The sequence below is a fragment of the Ptiloglossa arizonensis genome, chromosome 2, assembly GCF_051014685.1.
Source record: "Ptiloglossa arizonensis isolate GNS036 chromosome 2, iyPtiAriz1_principal, whole genome shotgun sequence".
Classification (NCBI taxonomy): domain Eukaryota; kingdom Metazoa; phylum Arthropoda; class Insecta; order Hymenoptera; family Colletidae; genus Ptiloglossa; species Ptiloglossa arizonensis.
Genome location: NC_135049.1, coordinates 30707609 through 30727879, shown reverse-complemented (window position 1 = coordinate 30727879; position 20271 = coordinate 30707609). Strand labels below are relative to the sequence as shown.

The following is a 20271-nucleotide window of genomic DNA, read 5'->3' as shown; positions in this document are numbered from 1 at the left end:
ATGCGATCGATCGTTTCTTGGAATATAAATGTTTACTTACCCGATTTCTCGGCAACCGAAACAATCCGTAAAAAACACAATATCGCGGGCGAATTTGAACACTCCACTTTCACTTTTCCGCGCGGCGAACGACTTGAAACTGACTCGGTTATACCCAGGTATACCCGGCAGGGTGGTCAGGTGAAGTCTTTACGTTTCCCCTTCTTCGCGTGTTCCGTCGGCCTTGACTCCCCTTTCATCTCTGCGTTCTCGCCACTTGCCGCGAATGCAGCCCGACTCGAACAGCCTGCGACGAAGCGGGGCGAAATAACGGGTGTTCTTTTCCACCACGTTACGCGACAGATGGCGAACCAGGACGCGGGGACCCCCGGTCTACCGTACTCGTGCGCGATGCTCCTCGTCTCTTCTTAGCGACCACCTTGCGCTTCTCCCTCCGTTTCTCGGCCGCCACGTGGCCTCGCAGATCGTACGCGTTATCGCGAGGCGGACTTTGGACCGCGATTCGATCGCGGAACTGCGTTCCAAGTCGCGAAAAATTGCGCAGCGTCCAATATCGAGCGGTTAACGCCGATAAGGGTAGACGAGTCTCGAGGGTGCAGTTTCGAATCGTTGTTCCGTACGGAATAATTAATCACGAATTGTTCGATGCACGGGGAACGGAAAAATTGACTCGACACACGCGTTTTCAAAGCGTTTCAAGCGTTTTCAAACGTACGGAGTGGATTTTGAAAAAACGAAGTCCAGGATCGATATCTCGGTTATCGTCGACTGTGTGGAAAATTCGCGGGGCACACGAGTGCTTGGAAATTTAATTTCCAACGAGTTTCGCGGTACTTTTTTTTCGTAGAAGCGACGGTGTGAGCGAGGTATCGTAGAACGTACGATTGGCACATCCGTAATCACCCCTCCTGGCAAGAATTTCGTGACGTCGCGTAGCTTGAATTTTAAATCGGGTCGTGCTATAGGCACGTACCGAATTCGAACTGCATTTTATTTATTTTTAGGAGCGGGAGAGTTGTTCGAGGGTCGAGCGCAGCCGATGCGTATAGACGGATATACTCTGCTCTCCGATCTTTGTATCTGTAACCGGGTCGTAATTTATTTATTCGCTTCCGAGTCCACGCCTGTGGACGGGGAGGTGGCGATAAAATATTGAAAAGGAACGATAGGTCGCGGTGCGGTACGCATCATTCTCCCACGGAGGATTATATTTAAAGATCTAAAAAAAATATTTCGCTCCCGAGCGCACGAAACACGAATTTCCTGAAACGATCTCGGCGGTCGACGGCAGCGTTTTCGCGGCGATTAAAGTCACGGGACGCGGCTCGGTCAGCTTCCAGAACCGCCGGATGGCGAATTTTTGTTTTATTCTTGGAATGGTGGCGAGCGCGCGCGAACGAGCCTCGTATTTCGGTGAGACACGACCGCCGCCGCGAGTAAATAAATCCGACAAATTTAAATGTATGTACTCGTCGCCGTCGACTTTCAGATATTCCTACGCTCGTTTACGTCAGCGACTTTCGAGTCGCTGGCCCAACGGAGGAGAATGAAAATACGTAGCGACGATTGTTACCGATCGATCTGTCGTCTTTCAGAATTGTTCGCGCGTAGTACTACGTTCTATAGTACTACGTTGCGAGCGTGGTAGCGAGTCACGTGTATCGTGCAGAAATTTACACAGTCGACGCTGAGATTCGAACGCGTAGACCGTGTCACGTGCAGAATTCCATAGTTGCGTCTATCGACCGTGTACATCGAACGTCCGTACGCGTTGAATCGTCTATAGGCTTTTTCGGATGAAATTATCGATCGTGTTTCATCGACACGCGTAAATTTGTCCGGCTTGTTTGTACGACACGACGTACCGAAAGTTCGCGAACCCCTGGTATAAACATTTATAACCGTCGGCGAGACTCGCGGGGTTAATCGAGTCCGTGTCGATTCGATAAATATGCACCGATTGCAACAAATGCAAAACAGTAAGCAACGAAGCGTACCGTGAAGAATACTGTTATCCCGTAAAACGAAACCGAGTTGTCGATGTCGTATGGTAAAACGCGCATAATTATTCATGGACGTATAACATCGGCATGTGTATTCGTTTATGCAATCCTGTAACCGATGTACACGTTTCACAGCGTGTACACTTTCGAATCGTTCGTACATCGGGTACAGATACGCAATTCGTGCATCACGATACGGTGAATCGATCCGCATTAAAGTACTATTTCTATATTTCGCGTTTCGTCCCCCGCAGGTGCATCGGCTGTGATGCGTTCGCGCGGACTCTTTCTAAATGTAACTCGTGCGTCGTTTAATCTCGCGTTATCTCGATCGTCGATAATCGCCTGGAAATCATTCTTTGACTCACCGTTTATGAACTTTATCTCTCCGCGACAACTCATCGCATCTGTACACTCTGACCGCATATTTTTCCTCGAGTCGTTGCAAGATAACGCGCGAAATTAAATACATAACACTCCTGCTCCTCGGGCAGCGTGGAAAAATCGCTTAGATTCCTCTACGTTTCTGTTCGTATCGCTTGCGAGATGCGCGCGACCGAACGTCACCGTGTGGTGCATCGACCCGGTGGTGTACTCCCCCGAAACGCGTTCGATGCGCACCACCTGAATTAACGAACACACAGTGGAAATTTCACCGAAAATCGCCGAGGCTCCGCGTTCTCGGAAAACTTGGAAAACAATCTCTGCGTTCTTTCGTATTCGTATTTGTTTATCGAGAAAAAAGAAAAAAAGAAATCCTCTTCTCCCTTCTGGAAACCATCGAGAGTTCCGACCGAACGATCCACCGGACGCGAGATGCGTTGAACGAGAATCTGCGCGCTTCTTTCCGAAGCGATGAAGAAATAAATCCACGTTGTCTGTGGCGCTCTCGTCGCAAAATTGTCGAAAACGGAGAATAACTCACCCTGCGCGCGCGATCGAACACCTTACGCCGCATCACGCCGCGATGCACTGGCCACGGTGCACTCATCTCGACACGAGTGCAATCACTGGTCCGTCCGTTCGCGCGGCGAATACGAACGACGTCGCTCGTCTCGACGACGAATCGCGAGGTGTCGATCGACGAGGGATCCAGTCGCGGGCAACGGATCGAGTGCGGCTGCGAGCGTGCAGGATCGTTCCGCGGATCTCGATCGTTAATTATACACAGGCGTACTCGACTCGGATAAGATAAGAACGAGATACACACGGTGTTCTCCGATAAGGTAACGAACGCGACGGATCCCGATCGTGGTCGTTACGCCGCGGAACAACCGAGCTGCGGCCACGTTCGAACGCGATTAGACGAATGGCGCGACGGTTAATTCCGTTACGACCAGCGCGAAACCGTCTCGATGCAACCAGGTGCCACGTGATGGATTTTTAGACGAGAATCCGTGGACGCTGTTTCTATTTTTTCCGCGACCAGAAATAGCGGTGGTCGCATCAACGTTCACCACCGGTCGTCCGTGTTCTACGCCCGCGGGGATTGTTCGCGGAATTTCTGAACACTCGGTCATTGTTGCGCAATACGTCTTCGAGACGTTACCGGAGGAAACGAGACACCTTTCTACGAGATTTCCCACCGATCGGTGATGTACCGGTCGATTCGATATTTGAAAAGAATTTTCTGTTCCGCTGCGTTGTCCTTACGTCGACAACGCACCGGTGCATCTCGCCGCTTTGATACTTTTCGTTTCGACTCGGAACCGTTCGTTCGATAAATTTCGTGCCAGACGATCCACGACAATGGAGTACAACATTCTGCACCCGTTGATGAATTTCGTCGTCGCGAAACAGCAGACGCATTTGTCACTGGCGATTCTCCGCGCCAATAGCGGCAGCTTCTTTTGTTAACGAGGGTTTGTTAGCGAGTTGCCATCTCGATGTATTTATAAATAATCTACACGGCCAAACGTCAATATCGCGACCCTGCGACTCTCTTTTGTTACGCGCAACGACCAACACCGATACACTCGAAAACAATCGCAACCTCGAGGAAAATGGAGGAATTTTCTCGCGCGATGACGATACTTTTAAACGTTCGAGGCGATGCCGGGCTCGCACGAATTAGCGGTGGTGGGAGCGATCCGAGTAAACAAACATCGATACGAATCGAAAGGATCGTGTCGTTAATAAAACAATATAATATATAACTGTAACTACGACTGTAACTTCGTTTGGTCGAGTTGCACGCATATACGTGTACGTTTGAACGCAAAAAGAAAAACAACGCCAATAGATGTCTATCTATTTATATTCAAATTCCATTCCTTTGCTTTCGATTCGCATACCGATTTGTAATCGATTCTTTCGAGAACCGAGAAACACGTTTCTTACGTCTCATCTACGAATTGTTATTCGTAAAAGTTTGAATTAAACGGAGATTTCCAAATTTCTGTCCCGTGCGCTGTACAGCAAATATTCGTACGCCCTGACGCGTTTTCAAATCCTTGTTGCTATCGATTCAAAGTGCACGTGTGCATTAACGACAATCAACTGACGATCTAACGACGGATGAGAAGTTACTCCCACCACTGACTAACCATCTCTCTATGGATCGTGCGACTTGGTACGCTCCGCAACGAATGCAGTCCCAACGTTGGATACAATAAACAGTAGCAATATATACAAGGAATCGAGGCGATCGATCGAGCATTATCGAGCTCCTCAAAGAGCTCGTTATAGAGAAACCGTGCCGAAAAAATGTTTATAGGACTGGATGCTCCGGATCTCGCGATACAGTTATCGAATGAGAGTCACAGGACCGTGAAACGATATAGAAATTTTATTTCGTACCGTAGGGGTTGTTTGTGAACGAGTCGAGAGAGATCGACGCGCGAAAATCGAATGAAAAGTCGAGGAGAAAATTCCGGGAAGAGAAATTTCTTCCATTCGTCGCTTATCCGTTCGATAACGGCTATCACTTTTTTCAAAACGATGGAAACGAGGTCGCTCGTCCGCATCGAGAAACATTAAACGACAATTAACGGGGAAACTACGTTCAACGAGCAACGTTCCCGTGATTTGTTATCTCCGTTACAAAACGCGATAACGTTATCAAATTCTTTCAGCGCGTCTAAAAATAAAGCTGTTTTGAATTGGAAAAGTGACAACGGTACGAGTATCGACGAGCTCGACGAGGCTCTACGATCTCTTCCGCAATTTTCGAAACGAACGCGAACAGACGAGATTCTTGAATTTTTCGTTCCCGTCGAGTTGTTCGTTATCGAACGAACGATATCAACGCGGTTAACGAGTACCTCGCGAGTCTCCGCGAGTCTTCGTGACTCCTGCGGGGACCTCGAGGACCTTGAACAAGTCCTTGAAAATTTCGAATGCAGAAGCGGAGGTAGCTGGCAATCCACCCGAGCGCATCTTTCGCGGTCGAGCTCTATTTCGGTTCCGGGGGAGATATCGGTGACATCCATTCCTCGTTGGCAACGATTCTCGAAAATCTGACCGAAATTTGAGCATGATCTCACCGGTCCCCGCTGAATGGCCGTTTTCCCGCGACCGGTCCTGTCTCTCACGGGCAACAAAGAAAGCACAATCGTTGCGAAACGGTACAAGGTATTCGCGTAACGTTACAAAACGCCAACGAATCGCTCGACGTCGCCACGGACGACAAAATAACACGATCGCGACCAATCGAGCACATTCAAAGGAGGAACGACAAACTCCTCGAGGAAAAGACGATCGATCTCGGAATAATTCTTATTCGTTCTTCTTCTCTGCGCTATTTCGTCTATCTTTCTCCGTTTCGATAAACAGGGGCTGCGATCGAGACAAAAGTACAAGGAAAAAAAAATCACGATCACGGTTCACGTCTCCGTTCGGTTAATAGAAAGTTGATCGGTCAAGAAACGATCAACGATACCCGAGGAAACGAACCACCGATCGAACACCGTTCAGAAGGTCGAGCACGTTACGCAATTACCCGGAACATCGGGCGAACGTTCCACGGGCGAGGACGAAATTAAAAGATCGCTAGGCGCACGGTTATTTTTCAATTAACGCGATCGCCGTAACGATCGGCGCGCGTTCGTTTCCCCTGTAATTTACCGATCGCCTATTGCGCACGCCCTTCAATTATCCCGGCGTTTTTCCCGCTGGTCCGCGACGAGGAAAACACGCGACTGAACGGACCCCGTTCACGACACTTATCGTCCTCCTCGAGGTTAAAGAGCCAATTATCGTCAGCGTCCATCGGATCGAGAGTCCTCCCTCTGTCCTCGAGAGTCTTCGTCTCGCGAAACCACCGAGGAACACGATGCTCGACCGTTTCGATCGCACTTTTTCCAACGATTTCCGTGGCGTTTCGTCAGCTCGTCACCGCTCGACGAACCGTGGACAACATTGTTTCCGTTTCGACGATACTTCTCGCGATCGGTGTTTCTCGTCGATCAACGATGGTTCGATAACCGCGTCCTGGTATCGATGACTCGATCGTTTTCGATCGCACTTTTTCCAACGATTTCCATGACGTTTCGTAAGCTCGTCACCGCTCGACGAACCGTGGACAACATTGTCTCCGTTTCGACGATACATCTCGCGATCGGTGTTTCTCGTCGATCACGTACCGCCAACGGTGGTTCGATAACCGTGTCCAGGTATCGATGACACGACGAACGGAGCTCAAACGTTCCGTAGACGTATCGAGGAGGATCGCGAACACGCTCGCGGGACACCCTTGGAATCTTCGATGCCGGTCGTGTTCGCGCGTTCCGTGCGAAAACAAGCAGACACAATTCCGCCGCTCGACGGAAATGGCTATAACTCAGGGAGATTAAATGGGTCGTATATGTTTACGTAAACCGTCTTTATGGCTTTCGACTGCTAAATTCATCCCCAGAACGAGTACCACCGACAAAAGAACATCCTATACAAGCTCGCTGAAATTCCACGCAACGGGTGAGCGAATATTCGTCGAAAATTTCGCTACCGAGTACGAATTGGAACAACACCGGATGTACGTGGAAGACCAGCTCGGAGAGATTCCGTACGAACGATGGAAACGTATCCGTGCGTCACTCGAGGAACGTTTTTTAACGCAGATTGTGTTTCGTGTTTCCCTGAGACACGATCGATCGCACCGACACTGTAACCGTGACATTTCTCGTACGAGTCTTTAACTCAGCTGTGGTTTCGTTGTACCATTTTCGAAGTTTGGTTGTCGATGTTCTCGTTCGCCATGATTTTTCGCCGCTCGACGTTGCTCCTGGGCCTCAGGATGGGAAAGAGTCCCCGAGCGAGGCTGGACAGTTGCTGGCCCATCGACGCGCCCGAACCGTCGTCTATCGGCGCCAGGAACACACTGGTTTGCCCTCGAGGTGATATCGACCGACCGGTTGCCGGTGGTTACGTCCCTTCTACCCACCCCATGACTCAGACCACCCCGTGGAAACGGAACAACGTCTTTAGCGTGGGTGGAATGCGAGCGTTCGACATCCAAGGACGTTTCGCTGGAATCAATTCTCATCTCGTCCAATCTCTCCTCGAACCGGGACCAAAGATGGCCAACGTTTACGTTCGATCGGACGGTTAGATTTTTTTAATCGTTTCCACGAGATGTATCCATCGCGAGTCACGGTGAAAATGTTGCTCGTCTATCGCGTTTGGTATTCAAGATCTTTATACGAATACACGATTTACGATCCGTGTTGTAAATACGAGGCGGTCCCGATTTTCTCGCTCTTTCTTTACGATCGATCGTTAAACACTTCGCTACTTTTTCACCCGTTGGAGAAAAAAGGAAAACTGGCCGAGAGCACGTTGCGAACGATTTTTTTTCGATCACGCTTCCATCGTAACCACATGTGCGTCGGACGTACAGGCACGTGCACGCCGTGACTCATCGAATTCGACTGTACACAACGATTCTCGAACGAGTGTTCTTTGCCAATGTCTACGATTACCGCGAGCACAATTTTTGGCAACGTTTGTCGGTCGATCGGTGATTAAGCCTTCCTAGATCGAACAGCCTGAATAATCGTGTTGCGAGAAGTTGCGTAACAGTCTCGTGGATCTAGATTCGTCGGTGAACCGAATTCCGAGAAGCGTTTCGACAACGAGGAGGGTTTTAATCGGTTACTCGAAATTGCAAAATTCGTCCAAGTTCCGAGACCCGTTCCGAGCGTTTCCACGAGTTCGTTCTCACGACCGAACACCAACGTGGAAACTCGTCCGCTCGAAATTACGAGATTCAAAGTTCAGGGTCTCGAATTATTGGTATTCCCCCGGCATTGATTTTCCTACGAACCGAGGTGGAAACATTCGACCGTTGGAAATTCCGAGATTCCTTTTGGAAATATTGTTACAATTTGTACTTCCCGGTGGAGAAACGAGACGGTGAAAAATGTACGCGAAGCTTGGCTCTCGTCGATCGCCGGAGCTAGATGTCGTGAGAAGATTCGCGATATCGAGGGGAAAAAAAAGAGCTAACCGAGCCTTCGCACGGGTCAGGGTTTGCCAGCGATTATAACACGTGATTTCGCGCGAAGAGCGGTTCACGGAAACCAGGGAAATCCATTGCCCTTTCGCGTGGCTTTAGAAACGAAGGGCAGGCACGCGAATTATCCATTAGACGGTAGAAAAGCCTACCAACGCGCGATAAATTCGTTGTCCGCGTTAACATTTCACGATGTCTGTTTACCCAAGAAATTCCCAGTGACTGTCACGTTCGTCGTACGCGAAACCCGTTAAAACGGGCAGCGGTAAAAAGATTAATCGAAGACTCGGGCAAAGCTGGTGGTACCCGATAAAACGTCGCGTGTTTTCCATTGCGAATAAATTTTGCGGACGTACGAGCCTCGACCGAGAGATCGAGCGTTCTCTTTACGATTACGAAATGAATTTTCTCGTCGTTCGGCGAATGTACGGGCGTAGAGAGTGAAGATTTTCCAACGTATCGAAGACGATTTCTCCGCTTCGTTCGGCGTGGTTCGCGAAGAAGAATACGGAAGAAACGATCGCGAAGACACGTAGGTTTCGAGTATTAGGATTTCTCGGAACGGAGCGTTTCGGTAAGGTTCGCGAATCGAGAATAATAAGAAACCGAGACCTCCCGTGATTTTCTACGAACGATCGAGCAAACCGTATCTGTCCCAATCGTTCGATTTCGGGCGTTACAAAAGAGACAGGCTGCCGATCATTGGCAGGTCGAGGAACAGAGAACAACATTGTGCGACGTAGAGTCATTGGCTCCGGTTCAAAAATTTTCGCCCGGTGACTCAAAAGCTACGTAGTCCGGTTAAAAACGGCTAAATTTAGCGACGCCGACGTCGCGTAAATAGGTGCGTAGCCTTTGAAAAGGGGACCGTTGTCTTCGCGATCGACAACGGGGTCCCTGTGATCCGCGTTTCGCGGGTTCGTTGCTTTCCACGGGGCGAATAACCCAGTTTCGCGAGCCCTCCTCTTCCATGGGGATTCCTGGAACCGTTCCGTGAACTCGCCGATCGAACCGTTCGGAGTTATCGTCGACGGACAACAAGGTTTTCCGAGAACGAGTCTCGCGGGATCGATCGATCAACCGAAGCCCGTAGGTATTTCTACTAATCCTTCCCGGAGCCGGTGTTTACCGCTCCACTATCGTCGATTACATCGGTCGGTGCATTTCAATCGAAATCCCTCGATTGGGCCATCCTCGCGTTAAAAATAACTTCCGTGTCGCCGATCGAACACGAGCTGCGCGCGTTCTACGCTCAACGGGTTAAAACCTCTTTCGATCCGCACGTTTGCCAGACCTCGTGCCATTGGATCGAATTCTACGACCCGTTCCAATGTAAATACCGCGTCCTTCGCATTGCCACTTGCACCTATTCCGAGAACTCTAGCAAATTCCACTGGCCCGTCCCCTTGAAATCGCATACACTCGAACGCGTTGCGCCGAAAAGGGGACGTTCGTCCCGGAACGTCCACCTCCGACTGTTCGAGACCGCGAACCACGATGGTTATCGGCGAGAAGCAACGGTGTCAATGACCTTAGAGGATACTTCGCTAGCGAGCCGAGTTTCGTGCCAAACTATTCTACGCGAGTCGAGTTTAGGCCGCACCCAGAGCACCACCACCGCCTTCCTTTGGATCCTTTTGTCGCATAAACGAGCAGGGGTCGGTCGGTAGGTCTCGTCGAGCTGATCGCGCGAATCCTCGAATCCTCTCGCGGATGCTACGCTCTTTGTTCCAAATATCTCCGTTTCGTTTCCACCGAGAGAATTCATCGTCGATGCCTCGTCCAGCGTTCGCGTACTCGGAAAGCGTTTTAATAAACAGTCGGGGAATGTTCGATGGAACTCACCCTTGCCGCGGCGACCCTTTTCTCCGCCGACACACCGTCGAGTTCGACGCGCGCTCTGGCCGCCGTCGCGGCGCTCTGCTCCTTGTACGAGACGTCGCCAGCCTGTATAGCTCTCATCTCGGCGCTGTTCGCGATCGCCTTCACGGCGCTGAAACCATCCGTGACCACCTGAAATTTTACACAATTGGGAAAGGTTAACGAGATCGAATCAACGAAAGGCGAACCGATATCGAGGAAACTTTACTTCGTGTATCGAAGATCGCGAAAGGTTCGCGGAAAGCTCTACAGCTCGCGCAGCTCGATCAAGTTTATTTCGAACGCTCTACGAAGAAACGTTCCGATTTTCCAGAAATCGATCTACAAGTCGCGTTTGTTAAAATTCAATGGTGCTCGCGACCCTTAGTAGTTCCTCGAACGCTCTACGCCATTTCATCGAAAGTGATCCTCCAATTATTTCGGCCAGTGCCAGTTCGAGTCCCGGATGACTCACCGGTGGGTCGAATACGACTCGAACGGCGCTTGTAACGCGCGCTACTTGAAATATCGCGACAGAGGGAACGCGTCGAATTACCGTTTCAAAATTCGAAACCGAATGGAAACATTGACCTTGGCCGTTGACGGAACGAGACGCGGTGAAAAGTTCGAACGCCGGCCGCGGGCGGAAGCGAAGTTAAAGATAGAAACCGAGCGGAAAGAGATCAGCTGTCGACACCAGGGCGTGACATTCGATGGTAAAAATAACCATCGAGAATAATGTCTCCCGTCGCGTGAGAAACGCCCGTTTCCCGAACAATTAGCTACGAGTGGCTCCTCGTTGCTGCGACATTACGAGAGAGAGAAAAAGAAGAAAAAAAAAAAAGATAAAACAAACGAGTTCGAAGGGTGTACGTCGAGGCAAGGAACACGTGGGACGAGAGAGAGATTTGTTTAGGACAACGCGTAGTACCGCGACGCCGTTCTTTGTGGACGCCTCGCTGCCAGTTTGGCCGGAGGAGTCACCCAAAGAGTCCCGGAGTCCTTGACCTAGACTACCCAGAGGAAACCGCACCTCCGGCCAAACATTGCGCAGTCTCGTGTCGCCAAACTGTTCGCAAACTCCACGCGACGTCGATTATTCCGTACGCAGAATCGAATGGGAAGCGAGCCGCGGTCTAAAATTGTACCGCGCGGTTTCTCGCGACGGAAACCGTGATCCGAGCGCATTTTCGCGGGCTCTCGAGGCCCGAGATCGTTGAAACATCGTGCCACGAATCAACCACGCGCTACACACGGTTCTAACTTCGACGGGAGGATATTTACGAGAGAACTTCTTCTCCAAGTCGGTTGAAATTTTTCCTTCGGTTCGTTTCTTCTCGAAACAATTTCGAGGTACGTCTCGATCGCTTCCGCGAACCATCGATACGTTATCGTATTCATAGTATCAGGATCGTACCTGGTAATTTTCTTCGTGTTCCGGTTACCGTTTTCTCTAATAATCGAACTCGAAACGGTCCCGATTGAAAAAGAATCCTCGACCTCGGGGAATCGAAGAGAGTTACCTTGGTCTTGGACGCGCTGGTCATCTTCTTCTGCTCGAACTTCATCGTCTCCTGTACAGCGGGTAGGTTTGTCATGTTGGTCATGTTCGACATACTGATCGGCGGGCTCATATTGTGAAGATTGTTCAACGAGTTCAAGGAACTCAGCTGCGAGGGTGATCCACCCGTCAAGGTGACGGTCCCCGTTGCCGGTGGCGGTGTGTCGGGATCGGGAAACGTGACCAGTGGCTCCGTGAGGTCGCCTTCTTCCGTTCCGTTCCCGTCTCTGTGGAAAACGGTGGCTCGATTCAATACAGACGTCGTTGGTAGAGCTCGATTCGGTACCCGGCGTTTACGCGACGCGAACGACGCGCGAAGAGCGAAAATAATCGCGGTGGATGCGGCTAAAATCGGACTACCCGTTTATAAATAAATGTTGGACGTGACTCGGGGGATTACGCGTCGCGGTGGATCGGATCTGCAGCCTCCCCTTCACTCGTGTATCGAAATCGTATCGAGATCTCGTAACTCTTGCGCGATATCGACGCACACGCGAAAGGTTCGAACGTTTTTCCTACGTTTTCGTAACACACCGATAGTCCGATTTCACTGTCGAATCGCGCGAACGTTTTCACAACGGACGAACACGGTTTAGCGAACCCAAGACGTTTGAGACGACCCACCTGTCCACGAGGTTCTCCATGCTGCTGCGCAATCGTTGCGAGAAGTTGGTCGATATGTTGTTCTTCATCTCCGAGATACCGCGTTGAAGTTCCCTCAGGTCGCTCTTCATGGAGCTGGCTTTCATCTCACTCGACGAGGACGAGGTAAGAATCCTCTGGGAGGATTTGGCCACCCTGCTCGAGCTGCTGCTGCTCTGGCTCTGGTTCGTCGTCAGCATCTGCAGAGTCAAAAGCCGTTTACGTTCTATTTAAAATCCACGTGGCGTGACTCACCCTCTCGTCTATACGTCTCTTACTCTCCTCGCCGCTCTATCGCGAACGCGTCCCTCCCCCTATCCCTCGTCGTCGTTTTTCCCGCGAATAACACCACACGGCGGTTTTTCATCATTTTTCGTTTACATAATATTTCACATCGCCACCGAAAAAACCGCAAGCCGTTTCTATTATTTACGTTCCTCTGGACTTTAGAGTTGAGCGTTTTGTAATCGACCTTCTACGTGTTTTCTCGATTCGTTTACGGTTATCTGGCTATTGTTCGGATCTCGCCTCCGGCGATCAGTGTCTAGTTTCGATTCGAACGCGGATCCGAGAGAAATTCGATGGAAAATCGATTTTGCTCCTCGTGCGTATTGCACGCGACGAAACCGAGCGGACACTCGACGTATTCGGCGATTTTGAAAACATCGTTGCACATTTTGATCGATAATTAGTTTCAAAATCGAACCACCCTGTACGCGTCCGAAACCATCGATTCGACCCAACCGAGATCCAATCGAACCGATTTTTTCGAATAAACGTCTTCCGTTTAAATTATTCGGTTGTTCGGAAAATTATTTCGTTTTCTTTCGGTGAAAACGAAACACGATTCCTTTAGAGCGTATAAACATTTCATTAAATTATATATTCTCCATTTTCCCGAACAACCTAATATTTCTCTCTGTTCTGGTCACTTAGCGCGAAACGCCATCTTCGGTGGAACAAGAATGTTTCCAACAATCGCATCGTTAAAATTCCTAACGTTATAAATAGTCGGCCAGAGTTGGACCGAATATTAATACCGGTCGGTTATTATTAAAGTGGAACATAATCGATGACACCGAGCCAACGGTGGTTACTTTACGAAAATCAACGACGATCGACTTCGAACCGTTTTATACGCGCGATGTATTTTCAACCGTGAAGAGAATCACTCCGCGGCGGTGGCACGTGAGGGGAGCGGGGACGTGACGTAAGAGAGAAAAGAACGAAACAATTCGAGCGCGACAAACAGTGACAACTTTGTCCACACTCGCATGAAAATAAACTCTTTGACGGGAAGCCAAAGAGCGCGTTACTCGGTAACGAATCCGAGAACAAACCGCGACTTGAAAGGGACAATGTTCCTGTGATGTCCGCGACGCGTTAACTGGAAAAGTCTTTCGCGAAACGAACAAGAGAAACGGAGAACCGGAGGAAAGGCGGAAACATCTTCCAAAAATATCCGGGAAAGAATCGGCTCGGTGACCATCTGGCCGGCTCGTTCGATCGATTCGAGCCTAAGGAACGCGGTTAGGCCATCGACGCTCTTCTGGTAAATATCCAAACCGAAGGATGACCAATAGTGGCACCGTAAACCGTACGAGATCGACGAGAGGCGAACGTTCTCGATGGCAGGGAAGGAAGCCTTGAGAAGACTACCGCCTCAAGGTTTACGAACATGGAAGTTCGGTCACGGAAACGTACTGGAAAGAAAAAAAAAGAAATATTCACGTGGGCGATATTACGTAAAGACACGGATACGAGGATCTTTGATTATTCAATTATTTCGGCCGACACAGCAAGTATGTATCCGACGTGTTGACCAAGTGGCTTCCTTGTTGCTTACCGTCGATCGGACCAAATCGGGATATTTCGAGTTAACGCCGGAGATCTTCGATCGTGCGCTCTTTCGATCGCGATACCGATCTCGAATCACACGATGCGACAAGATTTGCGGAAACTACGAACGCAATACTTATCGAGGACATCGGACGATGATATCCGGAGGATCTGCATTACCCTCGGGGTGTTTCGAGTTCGGATCGAAGATCCGTGTTATTCTTTCGATAAGGATATCCATCACGAACTATCCGAGGATAAGATTTATAGAAGCTACGAACACGATCAGTCGAGCCCTCGAACTCTGGTATCCCGGAGAATCTAACCGCGTTAAGGTTTCTGGGAACAGTTTCTTCGAAAAGGACAAGACTCGTTCGTTGCATCGTTTCCTCCCCGGTGGTCGTACAAAGCGGTGAATAGATCGCTGACTCGAATGGAAGAACTCGAGAAACTGAATGAATCCGTGCTTTCACGAGACGAGTGACCGAGTGACTTGCAAATCCATGGAAGACGGCCCGAGGCGTAATTAAAAGAGAATGTTACGACGATAAGGGTATCAGTGGGCGGCACTGAAACACGTGGACTCTGTATCGTTGCATAATAGGTTGGCTCCGACGATAGATCGCGCTCCAAGATCCTCGGGCGCTAAACGAACGACCCAAACGGGGATTTCCTCGATTCTCGAACGAATTTTCCACCCGTCTCGTCGTTCCCACGCGATTCGACGAGCATTGGGAGGTGTCGGACGTTTTCGTACGTTTTCCAAGAACCAGACTCGAAAGTGATCGAAGATCATTCCAAGAGAGTTCAATGTTTTCCACCTGCACGGGGACCAGCTGCCAGGAATTCTTTGTTCCTTGCGACACCCCGATATAGATCGTTCTATTTTAAACGCGATTGTAACCGTAACGATCGTGGCTACGAATAAACGTACAGGAGAGCTAGATTGTCCTATTGTTAGCAGAAATGTATAGAATTTGAAAAATAGTTTCGAACGATGATACTTCTTTTCTCGGGACCCGCAACGGATACGAGGTCCGCGAAGGATGACGATCGCGACTTAATTTTGGACATTCTCTCAAGTCGATTGCGGAACCACGAAGGGGGTGAATAATCCGTGGCTCCTGTGTTCAGGAAATTCGAACCACCAGGTGTGGGCGAAACGTCGCGACGATCCGGTTCTAGTAACGTGACGCAGAAGTTACAGCAGAGTATAAAGGTAATTTGACAAGATCTTTAAATAGAAAGTTCGAAAACGGTGATCACGTTTACGGCGAATTCCCCGAATAATAACAAAAGGGTTCGACGCGAATCGTGCCAATTTCCTTCCCGTGAATTCGACCGACAGTTTCCTCGAACGAACGAAACAACGACGAAAGAATTATATCGACGATAAAACGAGAAGCAATAATCTGCGTAGGTTCGACACTTCGTGTTCGTTAATTTCAGTTTCTGTAGCTGAGTTCGGTTTTCAGTCGAGTGTAAATATGTATATAATCGTACTTTGTTTTGCACGACGTTGATTTATCGCTCAAATGTTTACAAACGATGTGTTGTTTTTTTGTTTCTTTTTTGCTTCTTGGATTACTCTCTAATCTCGTACAAACTTATCTGCCAATACGAGTGCGTCGAGCGAAACGAAAAAAAATTTCATAAAATTTACCTGCGACGACGTGGTGACCTGCGGATGATGGCTGACATGGCTTCTGCCGGTCACCATGTTGTTCTTTTTTTGAAAATTCTCCATGACGGTGTGCATGTCATCGTTTTCCCCTCCCTCCACTGGGAACTCCGACATCTGGAATCACAATCGACAAAATTCACAATGAAACCGCGTTCGTCGACTTCCAAAACGGATTTTTGGTATTTCCAAAGGCGATAATCTTCTCGTACGGAAATTCTGCGGTTATTTTTTCCAAGTAAATACGCGAGTACTATTTGCCCTTGCGTCTGTTGCGCTACGATACTATATTGTTGCACGTACTACCGTATCGTGTTTCTCCGCGTCGCAATTACATCGGTATATTATATTACGCTCTTCTTAGTAATTAAAAGAATACTCGATAATTATGGTAACGTGTTCAAAGTGGTCCGAAAATAATATTCGAAAACTTACCGGGAGCTTTCCCTGCGAAATACGCTAGTAAAATTTCTCGAACCGTGTTCGAATCACCCTACACGTTATAGTAATTTGTCATCGCATATTGGTATTACCGTTCACCGTACGGTAAATTGAGCGCAAACGATCAAACTGCGAAACTCGTTGCGGCTTGAAATCAGGCGGATACGCAAACCGCTACACCCACGTGCGACTTTAATAATTGCCCGAAGTCGATCTACCAGCTGATCCCGGATCTTGAAAATTTGCTCGAAAGCGGTCGACCTTTCGCGCTCCACGGTTAATTGCCTCGCTTACCGGACGAAAAAAAATAAATATCGTGAGTCGCGAACGAAAAGTATCGAACGAAACGTATACGCGTATATTTAAATTGGAACGAAACTCCGCCTGTCGCGTGCAACACGGAACGTGTCGAGAAAAATACACCACCGTCGCGATTTCGGAGGAGCTCGTTCGAGTACGAAAAATTGATCGAAACTACATCCGAAGGTTTTGCGATGCTTTCCGTTCCACGTATGTGCGTCTTGGGCGCAGACTTGCACGTTCCAGGGAAAAAAGATGCGCAGGTATGCGGTCTCGCAACACGTCTGTTACGTAAATGGAACCTTGTGGTCAACGGAACCGAGGGATACGCGTCCACGTACGCTTATTGTGTGTCAACACGAGCGTTCGGTACGCTCGACGAAAGAAAGAAAGAAGAAAAAAAAACTGTTCTGGAAATGTAAACACGCGGGACGCACGCGTCGAAAGTACATTCTTCGCGTCTCGTTTCAACCTTTGCGCCGTTCAATGTATACAAAAACACTCGTTCCATACCGATGCAAAGAACACGGCGTTTGAAGAGGCAGAGCGGAGTAAGCTGAAACACTAACCATTTGACAGTTCACCGAGGGCACACTTCCTCTTCCAGCCTACTCTTTATCTGGTGTTCTCCACCCCACCATAGTCCTTATCTTCTCAAGAACCTCGACCGAACTCTTACACCGTCGCCCTCTCGAAGCATCGCGTTGCGATTCCCGTATCTGGTCGGACACTGGTCGCGCGAAACACAGACGATTTTCACGTGTCATCGTTAGTCGCTGGCTTAAGGCGCGCACGCGAGTGCACGTCCATCGCGATCGCGACCGATGCACGGACGAATCGGTTCGTGTTCCCTCGCGACGAAAGAAATACAAGGACGGGCAACGAAAATTGGTCGGCGGTCGACGTTCGACGAACGGTTAGTACGGTTAACCTCTACCGGCTGGCGCAAAGGACGGAGAAGGTGCGTAGATCCAGCCGTAGACCGACAAACGTCGCGTGACGGTCGGAGTCGAACTAACCGGCTGTGGCGCGACCGAGCCACGAGAGACGCGATCCCAGCGCCGCCCTCTCGAGTCACGGCGACCCCGCGAAACTCTCGCATTCCGCATAGCTCGAGCGCACGTGAGAGAAGCCTCGAATTAAGAACGAAAACCAGGTCGTTCGACGGGATTCTAGGAAACGACCGACACGAAACCGGCCGATTAACGAAGCCGCTTAATCGCGACGCGGCACGCGGACCGATCGAACGAACGCGCTGACCTTTGACAATTATCTCCCGACTTGTCTTTTTTTTCTACAAAGGTACTCCCCCCTCCCTCCCACGCTCTATAGATGTCTCCGCCATTGCGAGTCTGTTCAACGAACATCGATACGCGCATTCCTGCTCCTCTCGAGTCTCGCGACGGAAGGTTTCTCTTCGGATTTCTCGATAACCTCGAAAACTCGCAAAGAAGCCCCCGTGTTGTCGTAGACGATGCGCGCGTTCCAAAGAAACACCGTATCGTCAACGTTGAACTCGACGAACGCGGCGCCGATTCGTCCGGATTCCATTTTCGTACGAAACCAGAGGGCGCTGTTTTATGAATGGAAGGTTACGTGGGAAAAACGAGTGGGACGTGTGGATTGTAATGGTCCCGTCGGTCACTCGAAACTTTTACGATTGAAAAAAAACTTGTCTGCGGCGTTCGAAGGAAGGAAAGTGTTTTTACCCGCGGTACGGACTGACGGAAGGCAAAAAATACCGCGTTTTTACCGCTGCCGTTCCGAGAATCGAGTTATCGTTGTCCCAGTTTATGTACGTTCCCCTTAAACAGGGCGGGGGAGACGGCGCGCGGTTAATGGGATCGAAAAATCGATTTTACGGGTCGTCTTCCTCGAATACCGATGTCAATCGGTACGAGAACTATCGATAGACACGCGTACCGCTAGTTTGCCCGTCTGATGAAAATTTATTTCCTAAACGGGGCGAACTCGTTACTGTGCCAGATTAGAAAAATGGTAAATACAGTTGTTGGCTCGTTAACCGAGCCTTTCTCAATGGCCGAAGACAAGATAACTGGTCTCGCTCGCGATAAATACGCACACGACGTAATTCATTTGTAGCGCGTACGTATACAAATAATTGTACAAAATTTCCATTCGTTACAGGACAGTGGTAAGATATTTTCGTAAGGAAAATTATCGTCCAGCGAATAGGGAAAATAAAATTGATCTCCCTTTTCGAGCATCGTTGACGCCTTTACCGTCGACTATCTTCGGTGAATCTATAGAACGAACGTGTCCCAGAGACGCGAGAGCCCTTGACGGATTTACGGTTCGAAAGAATGCAGGTTCGTCCTTATCTATCGTCGAGGATGCAACGCGAAGCACGTCGAAGAATTTAGGCCAGGATTTTCAGCCATCGCGATGGTATACTCGTATGTAGCGTTGAACGAGTCTGGTGTCGTGGTCTCGTAACGACAAACGGAACCGCGCACCTTTAATGGGTACACGTCGTAAGATTACGAAATGTTCAAGGTTTCGCGAAAATGCTCGTAAAAAGATACGCACGGAATCGTCGCAGATTCCCGACGGTTGCATCGAAAACGCAACTAAAAAGAGATTCCCGGGTTTTTTCCAGGCAACGGACTCTCGGAATGTCCCCCTTCTCGTTCGAGTACCAAATCGTTGTGCAACCGGCTCCTTTCTTCCCCATGGTCGATCGGTGTGTCGCCTTCTGCTGTCACAGTCGAAACCCGAGGACCCGTTAAATCATGCTCGATCACGACGGAAGCATCGACGAGCATCTGGCGGACGGAAAAGAGGGACACAAAGGCTGGAATGCGGTCTAACGAGGTGCCCGAAGAAAATTCGAGAAGCACGCCCGACAGTCCCGTGGAATTTTGGCGAAAGTGTACCGGGTGTCCTCGAGTCCCGTGTGCACGTGCTGACCGAGACGAAACGGAAAAGTGAGAAGTTTCCAGACGTCGAAACGCAACCGACGAAGAGACGAAACGCACCACAACCGAGCAAAAAGGAGAGAAAACAGCGAGCGGTTACGGGGTGGGGGTAGATGGTAGGAGGGGTGTTCGACTCGATAAAGAGGGGCATTCGAAAAAGAGCAATAGATAAGGTAGGTGCGGCAGGCCGCCTTGATAGGTCAGCGACCAAATAATATCCCATCGTGGCTTCTTTTCAGCCGTTCGTTCCTTTCGTTCGTTCGTTCGTTCGTTCGTTCGTTCGTCGGTGGAACGAGTAGCGATCCGGCGCACTTTGGCGCCACTTGATTTATAGAGTCGTAAACGGCGCCGTAAACGCGTTGTTACAGTTTCCTCAATGCCGAGGATCGCGCCGAGTGATTTCCCTTAGGACCGTTTGAAGATTGGATTTCCCGAGGAGAACGAAACGTCTACGGAGAAGCGCGATTTTCATCGCGAGTATCGATCGCTTTGGAGTCTGAATCGACCGAGTTTCGATTCGAGAAATAGTAGAGACTATTGAAACGATGTTTAAA

The 20271-nt window shown here is 49.5% G+C and overlaps 1 protein-coding gene across 11 annotated transcripts in view; it reads right to left on the bottom strand.

Annotated features, from left to right (window-relative positions):
* The window catches only part of Sarm (sterile alpha and armadillo motif), a 130120-nt gene that overhangs the window by 7252 nt on the left and 102597 nt on the right, over window positions 1-20271 (bottom strand). For 9 of the 11 annotated variants that reach the window (XR_012991155.1, XR_012991152.1, XR_012991154.1 and 6 more), the window contains 4 exons: window positions 16020-16154; window positions 12500-12717; window positions 11838-12102; window positions 10300-10467 (listed from right to left, as the gene is read on the bottom strand). Coding sequence is in view for 1 of the 11 variants with exons in the window: in XM_076304706.1 (XP_076160821.1) it covers window positions 10300-10467; window positions 11838-12102; window positions 12500-12717; window positions 16020-16154 (786 nt within the window). In the remaining 10 variants the exon portion in view is untranslated. Of the gene's footprint in view, window positions 1-40; window positions 2349-10299; window positions 10468-11837; window positions 12103-12499; window positions 12718-16019; window positions 16155-17347; window positions 18048-20271 lie in introns of those variants that run through there. The other 2 variants (XR_012991156.1, XR_012991157.1) reach the window with 2 other exon arrangements.